General features: G+C 40.5%; 1 protein-coding gene across 1 annotated transcript in view; it reads right to left on the bottom strand.

Annotated features, from left to right (window-relative positions):
- ctnna2 (catenin (cadherin-associated protein), alpha 2) overlaps positions 1-25,241 on the bottom strand; it is a 1,304,830-nt gene that overhangs the window by 246,374 nt on the left and 1,033,215 nt on the right. The window contains exon 13 of the mRNA XM_072254800.1: positions 20,600-20,751. Within this exon, the coding sequence (XP_072110901.1) occupies positions 20,600-20,751 (152 nt within the window). The remainder of the gene's footprint in view (positions 1-20,599; positions 20,752-25,241) is intronic.

Below are 25,241 nucleotides of genomic sequence, written 5' to 3'. Positions count from 1 at the left end.
CTTATAAACTACCTCTTCTCTCACTGCATAGAATGCATAGATATTGTTGCAGTATGCGTTCTCTGCATGATATCAGTCTTATATTATTAACTTATCATATACAAACCTGACTCCTTGTAGTAAAAATTAACACTCCTTGTTGACTTCCTTTATTAACGTCTTCTCTCAAATGAAACCTATAGCAAACTGGGCAAGGGAAAATATACCTGGCACTGTAAATGCTTACGTTTGTCAGGTGCGTATGTTAATATACCTTCATCCATTTCTATGCTTAATTAACATATTGAGTGTGAAATTTTGCCTAAATTAGATATTCTTCTTATAATTAAATATTTACAGCTCATAATTTATGTTTCTGAATTTTCTTTTAATATAACAAGCTTATTCCAAATTTGTTTTCTGCTGGCTTCAATATTGTGCCAAAACTGATAATTTCCTTTCTGACAAGAACCTTCTGCACTTTCCATAAAGAGAAGTGTAAAGTTCACCAGTTTGTACTCAGTTTAAAAAATAATCAACACACGTCAAAGTTGCTGGTGAACGCAGCAGGCCAGGCAGCATCTGTAGGAAGAGGTGCAGTCGACGTTTCAGGCCGAGACCCTTCGTTAGGACTAACTGAAGGAAGAGTGAGTAAGGGATTTGAAAGTTGGAGGAGGAGAGGGAGATCCAAAATGATAGGAGAAGACAGGAGAGGGAGGGATAGAGCCAAGAGCTGGCCAGGTGATAGGCAAAAGGGGATACGAGAGGATCATGGGACAGGAGGTCCAGGAAGAAAGACAAGGGGGGGGGACCCAGAGGATGGGCAAGAGGTATATTCAGAGGAACAGAGGGAGAAAAAGGAGAGGGAGAGAAAGAATGTGTGCATAAAAATGAGTAACAGATGGGGTACGAGGGGGAGGTGGGGCCTTAGCGGAAGTTAGAGAAGTCGATGTTCATGCCATCAGGTTGGAGGCTACCCAGACGGAATATAAGGTGTTGTTCCTCCAACTGAGTGTGGCTTCATCTTTACAGTAGAGGAGGCCGTGGATGGACATGTCAGAATGGGAATGGGATGTGGAATTAAAATGTGTGGCCACTTCCTCCCTTACCACCATTCAGGGCCCCAAACAGTCCTTCCAGGTGAGGCAACACTTCACCTATGAGTCGACTGGGGTGATATACTGCATCCGGTGCTCCCGATGTGGCCTTTTATATATTGGCGAGACCCAACGCAGACTGGGAGACCGCTTTGCTGAACATCTACGCTCTGTCCGCCAGAGAAAGCAGGATCTCCCAGTGGCCACACATTTTAATTCCACATCCCATTCCCATTCTGACATGTCCATCCACGGCCTCCTCTACTGTAAAGATGAAGCCACACTCAGGTTGGAGGAACAACACCTTATATTCCGTCTGGGTAGCCTCCAACCTGATGGCATGAACATCGACTTCTCTAACTTCCGCTAAGGCCCCACCTCCCCCTCGTACCCCATCTGTTACTCATTTTTATGCACACATTCTTTCTCTCACTCTCCTTTTTCTCCCTCTGTCCCTCTGAATATACCTCTTGCCCATCCTCTGGGTAGCCCCCCCCTTGTCTTTCTTCCCGGACCTCCTGTCCCATGATCCTCTCGTATCCCCTTTTGCCTATCACCTGTCCAGCTCTTGGCTCTATCCCTCCCCCTCCTGTCTTCTCCTATCATTTTGGATCTCCCCCTCCCCCTCCAACTTTCAAATCCCTTACTCACTCTTCCTTCAGTTAGTCCTGACGAAGGGTCTCGGCCTGAAACGTCGACTGCACCTCTTCCTACAGATGCTGCCTGGCCTGCTGCGTTCACCAGCAACTTTGATGTGTGTTGCTTGAATTTCCAGCATCTGCAGAATTCCTGTTGTTTGCGTTAAAAAATAATCAATTCTTTAAACTGTTTCGCCAACTTTATCCTTGGGGGATGTGGTAAACCATGTATATATGTTGTAACTCGGTTACCTGTCTGGACACACCCCTCTGCTGACTGCCCCTGTGGCTCCTCCCACAGAATCCTGTATAAAGGTGTTCGCCTTGCCCCTCCCCCTCAGTCCGGGGGCAGACACTCACTGTGGAGGTCGTATTGTACAGCGAATAAAAGCCTTTCAGTATTTTACCAAACCTCAGTCTTTTGGAGTAATTGAAGGTGCTTCAGGGGATTATTGCTGATAACTGCTAAACGTGACAATTTCAGCATGATCAGAGAGTACAAGCATTCGATGTACAAGAAAATACATCATATGATGTCAGAAAAAAAGAGGCTTAAATTAGTAACATCATTGTATGACATGCAACAGTAATCACAGAATGATAGCTTTTTGGAGATTTAGTATATAGTTAAACCACACAGAAAGAGATCATATGGTTCAATTTATTTGTGCCAACCAAATGTCTATCTATGCTAATTGCCTGTGTTAGGCACATCTCCCTAACCTTCCCTATCTTTTAATCATTGTGACTGCACCTGCCTCTAACATCTTCTCAAACATCTTATTCCAAAACCCTACCACTATCTTCCCCTTAAGATTCCCTTTAAATATTTTTCCTCTCAGTTTCAACCGAGCTCTTGTAGGTTTAGATTTTTGTACCCTGGTATCGAGACTGTGACTACCTACCCTATATATGCCCTTCTTAACTTTACAAACCTCTACAAAGTCAACTTTCAGCCTCCTTTGCTCCAGGGAAAACAGTCCCAGCCTATCTAATAACACAAGCTTATAACTACCTTATAACTCAAGCCCTACAATGCAGGCAAATTTCCTGTGAACATAAACGGATCCAGATGAAGGGTCTTGGTCTGAAATGTTGACTGTTCATTCCTTTCCATAGATGCTGCCTGACCTGCTGAGTTCCTCCACCATTTTGTTTGTGTTACTCAAAACTCCTGTGACTATTTTCTGCATTTTCTCTAGTTTAAGCATATTCTTTGAATAGCACGGCAGCTGGAATTGCACACAATATTCCAAGGGTGACCTAAACAATGACTTGTACAAGTGTAGCATGACATCCCAAGTCTTGTATTCAATGCCTCAGCCAATGACGGCAAGTATACCCTAAGCCTTTTTTCACACACTGTGTTGCCACTTTCAGGGAATTATGTACATATACCCTGAGGCACAACTGAGCAATACTCCCCAAGGCTATTCACTGAGCTTGCTCTGGCTTGGTTTAACTTCTCAGACGCATCACTTCACGCTTGTCTAAGCTAAGTTCCCTCACCCACTTTCCTATTTGATCTAGATCCTGCTGAAACTTCAGATAATCTTTAACCTTGCCCACTTTTCCACAAAATTTGCAGTTGTACACAAATTTACTAACAATGTCACTTATTTTTTCTTCTCAATCATTAATATATATGACAATTCTAGCATCAATCCAAGTGGCATGCCGTTAGTTGGAGTTCTCTGATCTGTAAAGCAAACCTGTGCTACCATTTACTGACTCCTGCCACCAAACCTGTTTTTTATCCAATTGACCAGCTCACTGTGAATTCCGTGCATTCTAACACTTTGGACCAGCTTACCTCATGCAATCTTGTCAAAGTCCACATGGACAACATTTACTGCTCTGCCCCCAATGATCCTCTTGTTCACCTCCTCAAGAAACTTAGTCAAATTTGTGGGACTTGATATTCTTTGCCCAAAATCATGCAGACTATCCCTAATCAGACCTTGCCTTTCCAAATGCAAATAATTCCTGTCCCTAATAACTTTCCCACCACTGGCGTAAGGCTCGCCAGCCTATAGTTCCCTGACTTGGAGTGATATGATATTTAATCTCTTCACTCTAGCCATCAAATCAGTGAAATATCTGTTCTAGTTTCACTTGCCCAAACTCTCTCTGCAAAGGTTATCTCCCGAATTATTTATCGAATATTCCTTTGAAAGAAATGATTGAATCTCCTTTCAACACTCACTCAAGCAAAGCACTGTACATTGTAACAACTCGTACATCACAGAAATACTCTCATTTACACTGCTTGTATCTTTCAGTCTTGGTTAAAATTCAAACACAAAAATACATAGTAGGAGAGAAACACAGCTTATTGTCAGTACTGGTGGTAAAAAAATGGAAAATGTGCCTAACTGATCCACAAACTTGTTGCCTCACATTAGTGAACTGCAACATTTCTCAGCACTCCCTTTTCTTAATATTTTGGACTTCGTAGTTATAGAGTGAGGTACAGTCGATGTTTCAGGCCGAGACCCTTTGTCAGGCCTGCTGCGTTCACCAGCAACTATGATGTGTGTTGCTTGAATTTCCAGCATCTGCAGTATTCCTGTTGTTTGTAGTTATAGAGTCTTAGGTTCATAGAAAGATAGTGTACGGAAACAGGCCGTTCACCCCTCTGACTGTGAAACATCCATCAACTACCCAACACAAATCTTACATTAATCCCTTTTTAAAATTCTTTTTACTTTCTCATCATTCTCTCTCCATTCATTGGATTTTGTTCCCAGATTGCATCACTTGCCTGCATACTCAGGGTTATTTACAGTGTCTAATTAAAATTTTTGGCTTGTGTGTGAGCAGTGGAGCACCCAGAGGAAACCCATGGCATCACAAGGATGACGTGCAAACTCCACCTGGTCAGCACCCAAGGTCAGGATTGAACCCAGGTGGGGCAATGGCTTTACAAGCCTGCACCACCCTTGAACATGGAGTTGGGATGAAACAGAACAAATCACTGGTGTGAACTCCTACCTTAAATATTGAAAAACTGACATCGTACGTAGGCCAGCACAAAAGTAATCATTAACATCAAGGTTACTTTAAACTAAAATAAGCTTTCCTTCAGGGATTACTAATGCAGTTTGCCTTGCAACCAATGTTTCAAGTTCCCTGTAGTTAAATGCATTATTTGAAGTTTATATAATAAAAATCCTTTCTTCATTCTCGGAATGCTATGCTTCAAAAACACGTCATTGCACAGTTATTTGTGTTATCAGCAACTTGGCCAGATTATTAAAAGTGCCTTCTTTGATATTGCTTCTGAACGTTATAACTAATAGGAATCCTGTGGAGGACTGTAAACTAGGATGCCAGCTCCTGCATATTCAATTATTCAACCTGGAAGCATGTTTAGACTAGAGCAAGGCTGGCATAAACTTAAGAGGTATCCGAGTTTAATTTATCAATATTTGCTTTGTGATAGTGTACACAATTGAATTCAAGTGCCACAGATGGTTTATAGAGCTTTGACATTAATTTCACTTTATTATATGGTAATCATCGAGGAAGTGTCAGAAGTTCAAAATTCAAATGTTACTCTATATGCTTGAAGTTAAAAAACCATGGGCTGACATTCCAGTGCACTGCAGAGTGATGCAATAATGCCTGAACTGCTGTCTTTCAGAGAAGCATTCAAAAGAGCATTCATCTTCCCTCGTAGGTTGACTTAAAGTGTCCCAACAATTGTTCTGTAGATGAGCAGGGAAGTCTTGGCCAATATTTACTCTTCAACTAACATCGAAAACAGGTGATTATCTCAATGTCGTTTATAGGATATTGTCTGCACATTTCTTGACATGGCAATTAACTGGTAATCATATTTTTTAAATAATTATTTGACTGTAAAGTTCTTTATGAACCCCTTGTGTTGTGCAGGGTGCTATATAATTGCACATTTTCTTTCTTACTTTTTATAAAACGCAAATAGATTATTCAAACATAACAGAGGAATTGAGTCCAGATGTGTTTTCACTCAATCAATCGTCATCCATATCTACCATTCAGTGTAACTCCCTGGGACCCAATCAGATAGTAGAGGCATTGGCATCATTTAACTTCTTTTCCTATATTTGACATTATGTGGTGTAATACATAGTACACTAGACCTTAAGAGTGCTGCTGAACTGAAAAGTCAATTACAAAAGTTTGAAGTTCAGAGTAAATTTATTACCAAAGTACATATATATCGTCATATACAACCTGAGTTTCATTTTCTTGCGGGCATAGACAATAAATCTATAATAGATTAATAACTATAATACAATCAATGACAGACCACACCAGCTTGGGTTTTCAATTAATATTTAAAAGATAACAAACTGTGCAAATACATGTAACGCGCTGTAAAGTTTCACTGCTAATGTAATGGTTTCTCTGTAGCAGCAATGTTTGGGTTATGACTAGAGATAATTGAGCTTTGGAATGTGGGGCTATCCAATGAGAGGGATGTTGTTTTCCTTTGTGGGTCTGGGAGCAGGGATTTCGCGGTCTTTTGCCGGGGAGAGATGAGGAGAGAAGACGCAAATGGAGAGAGTTGGTAGACTGCTGGACGAAGTGGACTTGGAGCGAGGGTCCGAGGAGGAGGTCGACGGGAAACCAGTGGACTGAACTGTGAGCTCTAACGTAGAGCATTGGACTGTTTCATGAGAATGGGCCTTTTTTTTTGTTTCTTTACTAACCAAATAGTCAAATTAAGAATTATAAAGCTCAATTGTTTAATGGCATATTGTGTACTGTTTGTTATTTCATGGTACTGATTTGTAACAGGGGACACATCACACAGCATCCACCCAAACAAGATTTCTTAAGTTTGGCTGGGCCGATGGCTACCTTCCCCCAGATTAAGTGGCTAGCCGTAACTGAGAGTTACGTACAGAAAGAAATGATAATAATAATGATGATGATGAAGGGCCTCGGTCTGAAACGTCGACTGTTTATTCTTTTCCATTGATGCTTCCTGGCTTGCTGAGTTTGTCCAGCATTTTGTGTGTGTTCCATGAAAAGAGCAGACTATTAGCACAGAATAAGAAGCCTCTCAAGAGTTATGCTTTGGAAAGTGACAATTAAAAAAGAGATATATACCTAAAGATATTTTGTTAAATACTGACCAAAATTAATGTGACATGACCATGAGACGGTGTTGTATGAATTGGCCAAATTAATCAGCACAAGGGGTAAATTAATTGAATTACATCAAAATCCCAGCCCCAGATACAAGGATAAGGAAATCCATTGAGAAGGTGATATAGCAGATGAAGTGGGCCACGTATCTCCAACCCTTGAACGAGAAGTTTCCAGTTTGGTTATTTCGCCATTCAGCACATCAGACAGGGTCATCATCATATTTGTTCTGTCAGTCAAAAGAATTGTGTGTGTATATCTAAGGAGCCATGCTTCATAAAGAAGGATGTTTTAAATATCTAGGTTTTGTCCTCAGAAGCTTTTTGAATGCTAATGTCAACTATGTAGTTTCAATAGAGACATGTAAATAAGCCTGCCATTTAAGATGTGCTCCTTTACATGTCCATGACTTTATGGAGCCATTTTTTTACATTCAAAATACTGAGGTAAAATAATTATTCTAACTATATAAACGCATTTGATTAAAGCTCAATGCATTTTGAGCTTTGAGAGATCCTTTCCATGAGATTTTCCCTGCGTGGTTGTTCATGTAGAATAAAGGTGCAGAATGAAAGTGGCTTTTTCAACCACAGCAACCACCCTCTAGGACAAACAAAACACCTCATCCACGACCCTATTCACGACTCTCTCTCCCTTGAAGATGGCCGCTGCTGGTTGGGGTTGACCTAGCTGTTGAATTCAATAGGCAAGCCAAGACAATATGATATGGAGAGCAAGTTATTGCCCATATAGCAGGTTCCCCTTCTCTCCATCCAGCTGATTAATCCAATGGAATGACAGAAACTGATACGGTTTGGCACCACCAACGTCGCAGGGGTTGCCAGTCAGTGTTGAATTCAATGCAGGATTGCCCTTGGGACTCCAGCTCCAGATTTTTCCTCTGGGTTTATTCTTGAAGTCTTCCCCATGAGTGGGCATAGCCGCAAGGCAGTGAAGGTTTGAGACCAAAGTTTTCCTTCTCCTAGATGAGTTTCCAACTATGGCTGCTGAGCCCCATCTGCTCAAAGTGACTGGCTTTAAGGCAGCAGTAACCCATCTTTGCCCCTTTTCCCATCAATAGAAATGGTTTAACCAGGCTTAATAGGTAAGCCACATGTGAAGGTCAGGAGGTGGACTTGATTGTCAGAGGCTATTTGACATGCACATCATTGGGAGTCTTTAATAGGTAGTGGGAGCTTATCCCCACAATCTCCTCTGGTTTTGACAACCTTAAATAATCACACCCTGAATAAGGATGTATTGCAGTAACTGGTCAGGGCACCTGCATCCAGGTTTCCCAACCCAGCAGATCTCTGCCACCCACTAGGTAAGGAAGTGCAGGGGAAAGTGCTATTCATCCCCTGACTTGAAATTATACAGATATTATCACTTCTTTCTTGCCAATCAATTTAAGTCCCAGGAGTCTCTACTTAAAAACATTGTGAAAGTACCATGATAAGAAAGATTACTGTGGTTTAAGAGGCACTTTAAAGCCTTCTCAAAGCTATCTAGGTTTGGGTAATAAATACCAGCCTTGACAGAAACATCCATTTTCTACAAATCAATAAAAAGTTTTGAGATCAACGAATTATCTACTTGTAAGGATATGAAAGAAATACAGATTGGGTGGAAAAGTGGTGTGGGAGATTGGATCATCGTAATGGATGGTGCTAAGCAGCACAGTCTATTTGAGCTTCAATAGACGTTCGATACTTTAAACATGGCATCACTCAACCATTAAATGTGGATCCACCTCCACCAGCACTGCACCCTATACTCGATCTTGGTATGGTCTCGCAATTAAAAAAATATATAGCTATCACTCTGCTACTTCAAATCACAATCACTTCACAAGGAGTCAGTTGAAAAGATCATTAAAATTCATACACAGTGTACATTTTAATTATTATTTTTAATGATTGTAGTACCTGATTGAGAAACATGGAATATCTATAAAACCATTCTTTGGAAACAGCAATTAAAATATCACTGCAAATTACATTTGTAAATTATAATTAGTATTTTTGACGGAGCGAATGGCAGAACATTTACTATTCTTCACTGTCAGCTTTTAAACTTTCAGTCACTTCAAAAGGGCAAATTACAGCTGACTTCACAAAACCAACAGCACTTAACAAGAGGGCTTACCTCCAGAGATTTGTAAACAAAAACACAAGAAACTGAATCAGGAAAAGACCATATAGTACCTTAAGACTAAGCCACCATTCCATAAGACGATCACTGATCTAATATTTCAACGTCTACTTTCCTGGTCAAATTTTCCATTATTTTATTCCATTAATCCAGTAAACGGCCAAGCAGTCTCCCAGACAGTGAAGTTGTTGTTCAACAGTAATTATTAAATTTTGCATTTTCTGACTTTCCACTCTTAAATGGCCAATCCGTTACCTTAGATAATATGTCTAAGTTCATCTATTGTTAGTAAGCAACACACATATATTCTATCATATTTCTACAGGATCCAAAAATCAAATATCTCAAAATCCCAAGAATTTGTAATTTTAAAGCATTTCCTCAATTTTCCCCAAAGATTTGATATATTATTGTTGACATTCCATTCAGACTGATGGAAACATTGGAAACAATTTTAAGTGCTTTGATGCTTCTGAATTATACGTACTGGAGGGGTTATGAATATAATAGTCCCACAATGTTTCATCCATATTTGACTTCAATTTAAAGCAACTTATACTTTCGTCATGATTAAACTAAAAATCACAAAATTAAGGAACATTTTTGTCCAAACTCTAATTTGTGAGCCACAAATCAGAAATGTAGGGAATGCTTCCTCTTGTGAGTGAAATTTAAACTAGGGTTCAGAGGCTAAAGTAAGTGCTTACCCATATAAGACCAAGATAAAGTTTACTTTCTCCCTCAGAGAATGGTAGGAGCAGAGTCTTTGACTATTTTTAAGCAAGGAAGTGAAAGTTTACCTTGGGTGGATGGCAACGCTCCCTCCCCCAGCTGCCTATCACCTCCCTCATGGTTCCTCCTCCATCTACTACCCATTGTGTTTTCCCCTATTCTTTCTTCACTTTTCCTGCCTATCATCTCCCTGCCTCCCCTCCCCCACCCCTTTATCTTTCCCCTTACTGGTTTTTCACCTGGAACCTACCAGCCTTCTCTTTCCCACCCTCCCCCCACCTTCTTTATAGAGCCTCTGCCCCTTCCCTCTACAGTCCTGACGAACGGTTCTGGCCCGAAACGTCGACCGATCTTTTCCATGGATGCTGCCCAACCTGCAGAGTTCCTCCAGCGTGTTGTGAGTGAGCTAAGATGAAAATCTGATTCACTGGAATCAAATGCAAAGATAGAGTGGACAACGAACTGATTGCCAACTCTTGCTCCTAATTTGTAAGTTCATTGACAAAATGGAGATAAACAATTAGTAAACATTAAAAGTGGAATATTACTTGGAACACTTTCTATTAGTGTTTCGCAAAGCTTATGGGTACTTACTTTAAGTACAATACAACGTGATTTGCGTCAAAACACATTATTGCTTCATGTGGTGTTGCCATGACACCAATTGAAATAAAGTTCTTATGATTCTTCCTTTATGAATAAAAGAAAAGGTTCAGTATGTACTTTCTTTGGTAAAAAGCAAAATTTTAAGTAGAAATTTATTGACACCCTGTTTCCTTGCATGCTTTTAAATGGACTGAATGTCTAATAATTTGCTCAGATGTGTCATGTATTTTATCACCTTGTTATTTTCGACTCAATGTAGTTTAAAAGTGATGACTGATGTGACAGTATTATCAATCAGTAGGTGTATTCTGCAGCAAAATTTAAAATAATGAAAAATGCAGACAAGATAATAGAGGAGTTGGAGGATTAGGGCTATGGGAAGGCTAATGGACTAGTTAAATCCAACCATAAATGATGCATGCCAAGTACTTGCATCCATACCAGGCTACATCATGGCAAACTGCTCATTCAGTCCATATCAATAATATCTCTTGCAAGAGGTAAAAAAAAAATTACAGAAATAAATAAAGGCAGTAACTGATTCAAGTCAGCTCTGGAGTACTCCAAATTGACATCATTCTTATAACTATCTTGTATTTTAGTCATTGTAACTGTAAATATCCTATTCTCTTAGAATCTTGTCAGGTTCCTTACCAGAAATGCAAGTACTTCACACTGACAAGTCTCAGGTATTCGCTCAACAGGGTGCAAAATCTCAGTGAAACAAAAGAAGACTGCTTGTCTGGCATCCATTTATGGAAAAAACAGATATTCCTGCAGCTGAACGCAGCAAGGACGAGAAATATTGTCCTCCACCCCTGCCAAAATCTTCTGCTCTTGCAGGCAATTTGATGTCATGAACTATTGTCTCCAGATGAACCAGAATGTCCAGAAATGGAACTTGTGATGCCACATTGCATTCATTTTTCTCTCAGGTCACCTGAAATTGTAACCCGTCTCTGAATCTCTGGCATCTTCTGACTCATATAAATTTGTACTTCATACTTTATTGTCGCCAAACAATTGATACTAGAGCGTACAATCATCACAGCGCTATTTGATTCTGCGCTTCATGCTCCCTGGAGTACAAATCGATAGTAAATATTAAAAATTTAAATTATAAACCATAAATAGAAAATAGAAAAGAGAAAGTAAGGTAGTGCAAAAAAACTGAGAGGCAGGTCCGGATATTTGGAGGGTATGGCCCAGATCCGTGTCAGGATCCGTTCAGCAGTCTAATCATAGTTGGAAAGAAGCTGTTTCCAAATCTGGCTGTATGAGTCTTCAAGCTCCTGTGCCTTATCCCAGAGGGAAGAGGGACAAAGTGTGTTGGCTGGGTGGTTCGTGTCCTTGATTACCCTGGCAGCACTGCTCCGACAGCGTGCGGTGGAAAGTGAGTCCAAGGACGGAAGATTGGTTTATGTGATGTGCTGGGCTGTGTTCACGATCTTCTGCAGCTTCTTCCGGTCTTGGACAGGACAACTTCCATACCAGGTTGTGATGCACCCTAGAAGAATGCTTTCTACGGTGCATCTATAAAAATTAGTGAGGGTTTTAGAGGACGGGCCAAATTTCTTCAGCTTCCTCAGGAGGTAAAGGCGCTGGTGAGCCTTCTTGGCGGTGGACTCTGCTTGGTTGGACCAAGTCAGGTCATTTGTGATATTGACCCCGAGGAACTTAAAACTTTTGACCTGTTCCACTTGTGCACCACTGATGTAAATGGGGTCGTGCGGTCCGTTACTCCTTCTGAAGTCAACAACCAATTCCTTCGTCTTGCTGACGTTGAGGGATAGGTTATTGTCTTCGCACCATGCCACCAGGTTCTTAATTTCCTCTCTGTACTCAAACTCATCATTACCCGAGATACGGCCTACAACTGTGGTATCATCAGCAAACTTATATATTGAGTTCAATGGAAACTTGGCAACACAATCATGGGTGTACAGTGAGTACAGCAGGGGGCTGAGTACACAGCCTTGTGGGGCACCGGTGCTCAGAGTGATTGTAGAGGAGAGCTTGTCCCCTATTGTTACAGCCTGGGTTCTATCTGTGAGGAAGCTGAAGATCCAGCTGCAGATCTGAGTGCTAAGACCCAGGTTCCAGAGCTTAGGAATCAGTTTATTTGGAATGATGGTATTAAAGGCAGAGCTGTAGTGAATGAAAAGGAGCCTTACATATGCGTCTTTATTCTCCAGGTGTTCTAAGGAGGAACGTAGGGCCAGAGAGATGGCATCTGCCGTTGACCTGTTGCTCCGGTAGGTGAATCGCAAAGCGTCGAGGTTGACCGGTAGCCTGTGGTTGATGTGTGACATAACCAATCGCTCGAAGCATTTCATAGCAATTGATGTCAGAGCCACAGGTCAATAGTCATTCAGGCATGCCACCTTGCTCTTCTTTGGCATTTTCAGTATGGATTGGATGTTTAATCTTTCCTTCAATTCATTAAAGCTCTTTTTCCATCCACAATAATACAGTTGAAGTCAGAAGTTTACATACACCTTAGCCAAATACATTTAAACTCAGTTTTTCACAATTCCTAACATTTAATCCTAGAAAACATTCCCTGTCTTAGGTCAGTTAGGATCACTACTTTATTTCTTTCATCACTTTCCCAGTGGGTCAGAAGTTTACATACACTTTGTTAGTATTTGGTAGCATTGCCTTTAAATTGTTTAACTTGGGTCAAACATTTTGGGTTGCCTTCCACAAGCCTCTCACAGTAAGTTGCTGGGATTTTCCTTTATTCCTCCAGTCAGAACTGGTATAACTGAGTCAGGTTTGTAGGCCTCCTTGCTCGCACACGCTTTTTCAGTTCTGCCCACAAATTTTCTATCGGATTAAGGTCAGAAGATGATGTCAAGTCTGATTCATCCTTGGAAGCAATTTCCAAACGCCTGAAGGTACCAAGTTCTTCTGTACAACAACAGTATGCAAGTATAAACACCATGGGACCACGCAGCCATCATACCGCTCAGGAAGGAGACGCATTCTGTCTCCTAGAGATGAATGTACTTTGGCGTGAAAAGTGAAAATTAATCCCAGAACAACAGCAAAGGACCTTGTGAAGATGCTGGAGGAAACAGGTAGACAAGTATCTATATCCACAGTAAAACGAGTCCTATATTGACATAACCTGAAAGGCTGCTCAGCAAGGAAGAAGCCACTGCTCCAAAACCGCCATAAAAAAGCCAGACTACAGTTTGCAAGTGCACATGGGGACAAAAGTCTTACTTTTTGAAGAAAAGTCCTCTGGTCTGATGAAATAAAAATTGAACTGTTTGGCCGTGATGACCATCGTTATGTTTGGAGGAAAAAGGGTGAGGCTTGCAAGCTGAAGAACACCATCCCAACCGTGAAGCATGGGGATGGCAGCATCATGTTGTGGAGGTGCTTTGCTCTGAAGGGACAGGTGCACTTCACAAAATAGATGGCATCAGGAGGAAGGAAAATTATGTGGATATGTTGAAGCAACATCTCAAGACATCAGCCAGGAAGTTAAAGCTCAGTCACAAATGGGTCTTCCAAATGGACAATGACCCCAAACATACCTCCAAAAGTTGTGGCAAAATTGCTTAAGGACAACAAAGTCAAGGTATTGGAGTGGCCATCACAAAGCCCTGATGTCAATCCGATAGAAAATTTGTGGGTAGAACTGAAAAAGTGTGCGCGAGCAAGGAGGCCTACAAACCTGACTCAGTTACATCAGTTCTGTCTGGAGGAATGGAACAAAATTCCAGCAACTTACTGTGAGAAGCTTGTGGAAGGCTACTCAAAATGTGTGACCCAAGTTAAGCAATTTAAAGGCAATGCTATCAGATACTAACAAGGTGTATGTAAACTTCTGATCCACTGGGAAAGTGATGAAAGAAATAAAAACTGAAATAAATCATTCTCTCTACTATTATTCTGACATTTCACATTCTTAAAAATAAGGTAGTGATCCTAACTGATCTAAGACAGGGAATGTTCTCTAGGCTTAAATGTCAGGAATTGTGAAAAACTGAGTTTAAATGTATTTGGCTAAGGTGTATGTAAACTTCTGACTTCAACTATACCTTTTAACCATACCCGGAACGAGTAGCATCCTCCTTTCCACAAATTTAAATTTCAATCTTTTCATTTTTCTGCGTAAATTATTTTTGGTCCAGTCTTTCATGCCTTAATAAGTACCTGTGTTTTTATTCCATCTTTTCTTATTCAAGTATTGTCTTAAAGAATTTTAAAAAATCTGATATGCAGAACAGTGAAAATTTTAGAATTATGAAGTCTGAGAATATGACACACAAAAAACACAAGGCTGCTTAAACATGATCCATCAGTCAATACGATCGTGACACTCTTCTGTTTTAAGCTTATGATCGCCATATATCCTCAGGATTCTTTGTTGTCCAAACAACACTTTCGGCCTTGAATGAAAAATGACTGGGCATCCTTATTGCCTTAAGTAGAGAACTTCAAGGATTTTTCTGTACAAAGTAATTCTTTCCCAGCATCCCTTATGATATACTTTCTCCAAACCTTGCATGTCCCAATGCAGTCTCCTCTCAATTTTCTCCTGCCCAATCTTATTCAATCCAGGACAACTATCATCTTACACTGATTTCAAGGCAAGTAATACAGTATTTCCCTCTTTAAGTATAGAGACCAAATACCCCAAAAAAAGAAGTCCATTAACACAATCTACCAATACCTTTGCGTCTCTGTGTATATTAATTTGCATATTCTTGCTTAGAAATTAGACCCATTTGTGCATATTTTATTCAAACTAGATCATGCTAGCTGTTATTTCGGGTTCAATTAGTGATCATCAGCAAATTGGACTGGACATTTCTTGGTACAATTCACCTTTGCTTGTCTGCCTATTTCTGCATTACCCAACAGAAATTTGTGACCTAAGACCTATATTTTCTTCCACTATAAAAGAAGCAAAATCTGCAGCAAGCTGGCAGAAACACAGATTAAAAGAGTTCCCGCAGGTTAATGGATACTTTGACCACAGCCTCTGCCCCATTTATCCGTGCTCCTCTTGTGCGTATTAGGATCACTTACAATGGCTCTAACATCTGAAATTATGTCGCTCCATTGTAAGATACTGTGATCAGTGGCTACATAACCTGCAATGGCTGGGGACAACTTGTAGCTATTCAGGTCACAGCTTCATATACAGCCGTCCAGTCACAAAGGAGAATGTCATGTCCTCCCAACTCATATTCCTTTACGTTGAGGGCAGCACTTTTTGCCACTGTTCTGAGACTACTATAGAGAGTGTACATTGATAACCAACTCATTTCTCAGTAATCCGTGTGGCAATGATATAGCAAGTACAAACACTGAAAACTGACTTGGAAAGTGCTAAGGGCAGAAGTGCATTAGAAAAACTTTACTGTATGTTATTCAGGGTTGAAACTATCATAGCACTGTGGCATAGTGGTTAATGTAATGCTATTACAGCGCCAGCACCCTGGATTCAATTCTGCCACAGTCTATAAAGTTTGTACTTTCTCGCCATGACTGCCTGTGGTTCCTCAGGTGCTCCAGTTTCCTCCCACATTCCACAGACATATGGGTTAGTAGGTTAATTGGTCACATGGTATCTTTGGCTCATTGGGCTGAAAGGGCCTGTTACCATGCTTTATCTCTAAATAAACAATAAAGCTTTGAGAAGAAGATGGCGGCGAGACGGCAGCACGCGCAGCCACTTCGGTGATGATGTCTGTTATCTGAGAAGTAGGGGACTGTGCACAATTCTGATTTGATGGAGACGGACGTGAGAGTACAGAGGAACATCTGGAAAACTTCTGAAATGCCCGCTTCGCTGCCGCTGCTACTGTGTGGTAACCGGAATTTCCAGAGCAGAAGGCCTCAAAATCCTCGGCTTTGCGTGTTTCAGCAGCCGGGGCGAGGTCGAAGGCGCTCGGCAGAGGATGGCGCTCGGGAGGCTGTATCGGAGAGGTTTGTCGGAAGCTCGAAGTTTTCGGACGGATAGACTCAGGGTCGGCTGTGATCGGCTGCTTCCAAGGCATCGGCAAGTTGACGGTGCCTGGAGGTTTATGGCAGGGAATTTCTCCCTTTTGCCTCCTGCTATCGGAGACTCGGGAGTCGATCGACTCAGGGACTTTTGAGACTTTATTTACTGTGCCCATGGTTTGTTCTTCACCAAATTATCGTATTGCTTTGCACTGCTGTAATTATATGTTATAATTATGAGGTTCTGTCAGTGTTAGTCTTTGGTTTGTCCTGTTTTCTATGATATCACTCCGGAGAAACATTGTATCATTTCTTAATGCATGTATGCATTTCTAAATGACAATAAAAGAGGACTGAGTGTTCTCATAATCTAAAAAAAAGTTCACCAGTCTCCTCGATAATTTTTCTTTTGCCTGTCATTCACTGGGTGCCTATAACAATGAAAAGGCTGAACACTAATTCCTACATATCTTTGTCCTGCTCACAACTGGTTTTGCATCACTAGCAAATATCATGAAAAATAACATTTGAATACATTTTTTGGAATTCTCCACATCAGTATTGAATTTTGGTTACTTGTTCTGGAAAGATATTATTAAAATGGAAAGAGAACAGCAAAGACTTACGGGGAAGAACTGGGTTATTGAAGAGGTTGGACAAGCTAGGACTATGTTCCTTAAAGTGTAGGAGACTGAGAGTGACATTTAGAGGTGTATAAAATGTGTACAGAAGGTGTATAAAGGTGTATAAAAGGTGTATGTGAGGAGCATAGATAAGGTGAAGGCACTCTATCTTTTTCACAAGGAGTGATGCCTCAAAAAGGCAGCATCCATCATTAAGGACCCTCATCACCCAGGACATACCCTCTTCTCATTGCTACCATCATGGAGAAGGTACAGGGGCCCAAAGGCACACACTCAACGATTCAGGAACAGTTTCTTCTCCACTGCAATCAGATTTCTGAATGAACATTGAATCCATGAACATTACCTTTCAACTTCTTCCCCTCTTTTTGCACATTATTTAATTTTACTTAAAAATATATATTCTAACAGTAATTCATAGTTTTTAATTATTATGTATTGCTCTGAACTGCTGCTGTAAAACAACAAATTTCACAACATACAGTTTGTCCTTGATATTAAACCTGATTCTGATTCTCATTCCGAATTTTCAGCATTAAGGGCAACAAGGAACATGGGATCAGCCAGTGACACAGATGCTTGGTAGTTAATTTACCGAATGGAGACGAGGATAAAATGGCTTAATTCTACTCTTAAACTTAAATTAAATCACCACTACATTCTACCAGCTGTGAGTAATCTGGTCTTCAATTACTGTAAATGAGGTCTTGAAAGTACACAAAACTGTTTTCAAATTTGATTGCAGAACAACAGCCGGCTTTCCAAATTTAAAAAGAATACTTTTGTGTTTCAACAGCGATGGAACTGATCTTTCTTGAAGTTTCTCAAAAAAATTCCACATGAATATAATGAGCAGAAATTCATAATATTCATATTGGAATGCGGGAATGTGGCTAGTTTGTTGCTGTCAACTTTCACCTTTTTTATTTGCATGCAGAGTCGAGGCATTGCTATCTGGGCCAGTATTTACACACTTAAGAAAATGATGGTTGTAAGCTGCCTTCCTGAGTTCTTCTGGTTAAAATATGATATTAAATAGGAATTTCCAGGATTTAGACCTAGCAACAATGAAGGAATGGAGACCAGAAGGAAGGTGTACAACTAGGAAGGGAATTTGGAGGGAGTGTTGCTCCATGCTGTTATTGTTTTGGTGATGGATACTGAGTTTGATAGTACTACTTATGGGCCTGGATGAAGTAAATTCCTTGGGTATTGTTTGAGGTGCACTCTACCAACACAATGGTCGAAAGTCCTGAAGAAGGTTCTTGGCCTGAAACATCAACTGTTTACTCTTTTCCATAGATACTGACTGGCATACTGAGTCCCTCCAGCATTTCATGTGTGTTGTGGTCAAAAGAGTTTGAGGTTTCACAAGGTGTGTTACTCAGCAGCCTCTAGCTTAAAAGTTTCCAACCTGGGGTCCATGGACTCCTTGCTTGATGGTACTCGTCCATGGCATAAAAAAGGCTGAGAACCCTTGCTGTTGCCTTTTCATAGAGACATAATATCTATGTTAGTTTAGTTTCCATTCATTGTTGGTCCACCAGGATTTGGAAGGAGCACCGGGACTCAGCAACGGTAATGCCACTGCATATCAAAGGTAGCTAGTTAAAATAATTTTTGGAGACGATCGGTGCTTGGTACTTGAGTGGTAAGTGGCAAATATTCTTTGCCACTTATCACTCTACATTTGAATATTGTTCAGGTCTTGCTGAAAACAGGCTGGGTTGTTTCGTTTGCCGAGCAAATGCAAATGGAATTGAACACTGTGGAGCTGTCAGACTGTCCACCGTGGACCTCATTAAATCTGACTTAGCAATTGAACGATGGTCATTGATGAAGCAGCTGAAGATGACTGGGTCTACAACACCACCCTGAGGAGCTCCTGTAGTGATTTGCTGGAGTTTGGTTGATTGGTTTCCAACAACCAGAACCCTCATGTGAGTTATGACTGTGCCCATGGAGAGATTTCCTCTTGATTCCCACTGAGTTCAGATTTATTAGGACTCCTTGGAGACAAAATACTGATTTACTATAGAGAGCAATCACACACACTTCACTTCTGGTTTACATTTCAGGAATTCAAAATATTGTTGAAACAAATGAAGAAAATCTCAGAAAAAGATCACAACAGCTTCAGCTTTGCTTAATTCAATTTCTATTCAAAATTCCACAATCCGTTACACAGATTATACTAATAACAAGTAAAGTGCAGCAGAAAATTTTCAAAAGCTACTTACTAATGGGAAGCTTTATCTTTTTATTGAGGATTGTGTGACTAAGTTGAACGTATTAACAGTTCTCTTGTCAAAACTCTTTAATTGTTAACTTTGATAAGATTATATTGGAGTCTTCTTCCATATAAATTCCCTATTTTTTGCACTCGACTCTCAACATTCAAATGCTTTATTCCCGTCATTAATTTCAGTATGCTTTTCTAACTCAGCTGGGTAGCTATTTCTCAGAATGATGACAGAATTGCATCCTGTTGGGGGAGGGGACAAAATTTCAAACATCATTACCTGAGAATTCTTTCTACTTTTGGCGATATATTTCAAGATCATGATTGATGCTTTGGTCAAGACATTAAGTCAATCAGTCCCCCATGCTTCAGGTTTAGTTTTCTTTAAATATAAAACACTAAGCTTTGTACCTTGGTCTTTTGATATTCTTGTCATAAAATCAAAAAGTAGGAATCTGTGCCGGTGATAGATTGGTGTTTAAATTCATTTTCTATTCTTAGGATGACGTAACAGTCCATGTCCACATTCAGTACAAATAGACCATTTTGACTATTTGCAACAGCTGTGTCTAACTATTCAATACCATTACCATCTCCAAGTCCCTGACCATCAACATTCTGCAAGTCACTGCTGGTCATAAATTTATCTGGGCCAAAGCACATAGTTTTGACCATAAGACCATTAGACACAGGAGCAGAATTTGACCTTTTGGCCCATCGAGTCTGCTCCGCTATTCAATCATGGCTGATCCATTTTTTCCCCTCCTCAGCCCAGCTCCCCAGCCTTTGATGCTATGGCCAATCAAGAACCTATCAATCTCTGTCTTAAATACATACAACATCTTGGCCTCCACCACCGCCTGTGGTAACAAATTCCACACATTCACCACCTTCTGGCCAAAGAAATTTCTCCACACCTCTGTTTTAAATGGATGCCCCTCTATCCTGAGGCTGTGCCCTCTTGTCCTAGACTCCCTCATGAAGGGAAACATTATTTCCACATCACCCTGTCTACGCCTTTCAACATTCAAAAGGTTTCAATGAGATTCCCCCACCCCTGCCCCCGCATCCTTCTAAATTCCAGCGAGTACAGACCCAGGCTGAATATTCTGCAGTGGGTGACTCACCCCTTGACTTTTCAGTGTTTTTCTAAGGTGGAGTAAATATCTTTCATTTGCGTAGGTGAGTGCAGTTCCAATGGGATGAAGAAACTCAACAGGACAGAGCAGTCCTAATGAAGGGTCTCAACTCAAAATGTTGAATGTTTTTTCTCCTCCACAGATGCTACCTGACTTGCTGAGTTCTTTTGCATTTTGTGTATTGCTCAAGATTTCCAGCATTGATATTAAGCTCTGCGACCCTGGTCAGTAAGTCAACGTAAAGAATCAGCGGGCTTACCCTTATCATCAGTACTGCTTTCCTGATGTCACGTACTCCATCATAGACTAAGCGTGAAGCGTCTATAAACTCATTTTCCTCGAAGGCCTGTGGGGGATTTGCACTCAGAGCTTCAATTGCCACTTCCACTTGTTCAGCAAAACGAGGCATGACTGGATAGGCAAGAGGAAGGAAACATATGACAAATAAAACATTAGAGATTTTCTTTATCCAAACTTCCATTAAGCCTTAAGGCCTGAGCGCACTTTTAAAAGTGTACCCAGGCATGTCTTATTGACAGAATGTATTGCAGATCGAAATCTGATTAACTCGGCAGATGCTATGTTAAGTGGGTATAAAATTACCTTAGCACTACTGGCTAAAGAGAAAGTGAAAAGCAGATAGTAGTGCTGACTACTCAAATCTCTGCTTTAGAAATAAGGCATGTCATGGAATAACAAATCATCCTTTGTGTTACTAGTCATCAATGTATTATTATCAAATCTACTACATTAAACTGTAACATAATTTAAATAAAGTGTTAATTTATTCTCGCTGTTGTGTTTACAATGAATTATACAAAACAGTGTGCTCTGGATTCACATAATTTCATTTGATTTATAATATCGATTTAACATTTACAGGTGATACTATTCTTACTCCTCTGTCAAATAAACTTGATGAATTTTCTATAAATTTATTATATCTACACTTTAGAAATGGTCCCAATCATTTGGACTTTCCTAACCTCATCATAATCCAACCCTCTCACTCTTACCCTTCATCAAAATGTGATTGGGAATTGGTGGGAATTGCAAGGGTACACCATATTGTTAGAAGTACAATCTTTTGTGTAAGCCCAGGAGTCAATGGGCTGCACACACAAAATGTTGGAAGAATTCAGCAGCTCAGCCAGCATCTATGGAAAGGAATAAAGAGTGAGGACTGGAAAGGAAGGGGGAAGAAGCCAGAATAAGTAGGCTGGAGTGGCGGTGGGGCAGGAGTATGAGTACAAGCTGGAAGGTGATATATGAAGCCAGGTGATGGGGAGAGGGAAGGCAGGTGGGTGCGGAAGGGGTGATAAAGAGCTTATAGATGGAAAAGGTAAAGGGCTGAAGAAGGAATCTGATAAGACAGGACAGTGGACAATGGGAGAAAGGGAAGGAATATTAGCACCAGTGGTATGTGATAGACAGATAAGGAGAAGAGAAGAGGTAACGAGAGAGCCACAGTGAGGAATGGAAAAAGAGAGAAAGAAATTCAGCTCTACTTAAGATCCCATTATTTATGGAGCAGCAAGAAACTCTCCACAGTGCCGACAACCTGCTCAAAATCAAAGAAAAAAGATGATGAATTGGTCATTTATCAGTGAAATCTTGTTATGTCCTGAGCAGTTGGCAAAATAATCTATTGTATGTGCAGCTGTGACTTAATGAAGCATGACGCATATGCCATACTGCTGCACTATCAAGCTAATTTTTAGAATTCTATCCATTATATGAGCTGCTGTTGACACTGCTGAATCAGGATAAATTGAAATAAAATTATTTAATTGTGAGGAAAGTCAGTAAGAACAATCCAATATTTGATTGACTGAAATATCAAAGGCGCACTTCACTTGGATGTATTCTGGTGGTGAATATGGTTTTAAAGGATGGAGGTCATCGTTCCATCAATTTACCACTCTTCTGGGCATTTATAATAGCTGCTTGTGTGATTTAAAGTGCTTCCAAGAGATCAAAACCCAAAACTGTCAAAGTAATGGATAAACAGATCCCCAAAGCAAGTCCCTACTTCTATTGCTGATGGACTCAAGTCTATTAAAAGCCATTCATTACTTATCAACATAAAGTGGTATAAATCACAATTTTCCTTAAAATCGCTGCAAAAACATTCAACAAATTCAGAAGAGGGATAGTGTTTGTAAAATGTAACATCACTGTATATTATTAGTAGAGCTGCAAAAGTCCTTTTAGAAGGCTTTATAATGTTCAAGAATTACCCTCCATATTAGTGCATGAAGAACACAGAAGGCTTTTAGTTGCCAGTGCAAAAAAAAACCAAAGGTGATGAAGGAACATCTCAGACCTTGGTTCCTGACCCTGTAAATTGGGACACATCAGGAGCTCATTCAGACACGTTCTAAATGTGTACAGCACACATTCAAACCATGGGATTTGGCACAGCTCTATCCATATAATCAAGGTCTTGTTCAAAGTGCAAATCCATCAAAGTCATGATATGTGAAAGTGTTAATGATTCAGAGAATCACACACTGGGTATCATGCTGAATATGCATATGTGATTATCAGTGATTGGTTGAAGTACGAATGCATCTCTGGTACCTTTTTTAATTTTTTTATGTGGTATGCAGATATAATGGGAAAGTCAACAAATATTTCCCATCTTTAAGTAGTCTTGATCTGAAAAAACTGGAAGGTCACTTAAGTAGGCAATTGCTCTGGATGTGAAGCTGTGTGTACTGGTTAAACTGTGTGTGACTGGTTAAATATGACAAATTTCCGTCCCTAAAGGGAATTAATAAATAAAACGACTGTGAATACTTTCTGCAGAAGGGCTTCAAAAGTTCACGAAGGAAGCTCATCACTGTCTTCTCAAGGGCAATTATGGTGGGCATTACACATAAGACTTACAAGTGCAGCCCAACTCTGAAAAACGAATAAACTAAAACTGGAAAACCCTCTAACCAGCAAGGAGCAGAGATGGTCAGAACTTAGAATCTACAATCTCCCAGATTAGGAGACTTCAAAACTATGGGGAAATAGATTCAGGGAGAAAAAGGAAAGATGGAAAAAAGGAGCTGAAGAGTAACTTTTTTTCACATAGAGGGTGGAGGGTATAAGGTTCAGGCTGCCAGAATAAGTAAGTGAATCAGGTAGGATAGTATAACTTAACAAGCACTCTGATAGGTACATAGGGGAGAGGGTCTTAGAGGGATATAGGCCAAATACAGGATTTAGGAACTAGCTGGGTAGACAACATGGTTGGCATGTTGGGAATTGTTGGGCAAAGGGGCCTGTATCTATAACTCTAACATTGAAGGCAATTAAAATTGAGGATACCCGCAAATTCAAAATTGTGCAAGCACACATATCTGAAGAGTTGTCAAAACAGAAATAGTCATTGAGTCATTGAACAATACAGCACAGAACCAAGCCCTTCAACCCATTAAGTCCTTCCCAAACTGTTAATCTGCCTAGTTCTATCAACCTGCACCCCACCCATCCATGTACTTATCCAAATATTTCTTAAATGTTGAAATCGAACCCGTATTCACCACTTCTGTTGGCAGCTCATCACAATCTCACCACACTGAATGAAGAGATTCCCCCTCATATTCCCCTTCAACATTTCACATTTCACCCTTAACTCATGACCTCTAATTCTAGTCTTACTCAACCTCAGTGGAAAAAGCCTGCTTGCATTTACCCTATCTTATGTCCAACTCAGAGCTTAGAAAAATAAAGGCCTATGGGCAACCCTAGGTAATTTCTAAAGAAAGTACATGTTTGGCCGAAGGGCCTGTATTGTGCAGTAGGTTTTCTATGTTTCTAAAAAAAAGTGAGCTAGTGTCCAAGCGTTCAATGTCCATTTAGGAATTGGATGGCAGAGAGGAAGAAGCTGTTCCTGAATTGCTGACTGTGTCCCTTCAGGCTTCTGTACCTCCTACCTGATGGTAACAGTGAGAAAAGGCCATGTCCTGGGTGCTAGAGGTCCTTAATAATGGATGCTGCCTTTCTGAGACACTGCTCCCTGCAGATGCTGGCTACTTGGTAGGCTAGTACCCAAGATGGAGCTGACTAGATTTACAACCCTCTGCAACTTCTTTCGGTCCCGTGTGTAGCTCCCCCATACCAGGCAGTGATGTAGTCTGTCAAAATGCTCTCCATGGTACATCTATAGAAGTTTTTGAGTGTATTTGTTGCCATGCCAAATCTCTTCAAACTCCTCATGAAGTATAGCCTCTTAATGAGGTCTTGCCTTCTTCATAACTGCATCAGTAAGTTGGGACCAGGTTAGATCCTCAGAGATCTTGAAAAGAGGATTGGTTATCCAATAGAAACTAGATGGGATAAATGGGTGTTTCTGTGGTTGGTAGTCAGTGCTGAGTGGAGTGCCACGGGTGTTGGCGATGAGTCTGCAACAGTTCACAATGTATATCTGGAAGAGGGGATGATGACACAAAATTGAGTAAAAAAAAGTAAACTGTGAAGAGGATGTGGAGTGTCTGCAGAGATGTAGATAGTTTAAGTGAATAGGCAAGGATCTGACAGATGGAGCACATTGTTGTTAAATGTGAAGTCATCCAGTCTGGAAGGAAAAATAGAAAATCAGATTGTTATTTAAATGGTGGAAGGTTGTAGCACACTGTTGTGCAGAGGAACTTGGGAATGCTTGTGTATGAGTCACAAAAGGTTGTTTTGCAGGTGCAACAGATTATCAAGAAGGGAAATGGATTGTTGGCGTTCATTGCAAGAGGGATTGAATTTATGAGCAAGAAGTTTATGCTGTAGCTGTACAGAATACGCGTGAGGCCTCACCAGGACTGCATGCTGTTCTGGTCTTCTTGCCTGAGGAAAGATATACTGGCCTTGGAGGTGGTACAAAGGTGCTTCACCAAATCAATTTCGGAGATGAGGAT

This window comes from Mobula birostris, chromosome 4 (genome assembly GCF_030028105.1).
Source record: "Mobula birostris isolate sMobBir1 chromosome 4, sMobBir1.hap1, whole genome shotgun sequence".
NCBI lineage: Eukaryota > Metazoa > Chordata > Chondrichthyes > Myliobatiformes > Myliobatidae > Mobula > Mobula birostris.
Note: the sequence above shows the minus strand (reverse complement) of the source record. Positions and strands in the feature narration are given on the sequence as shown.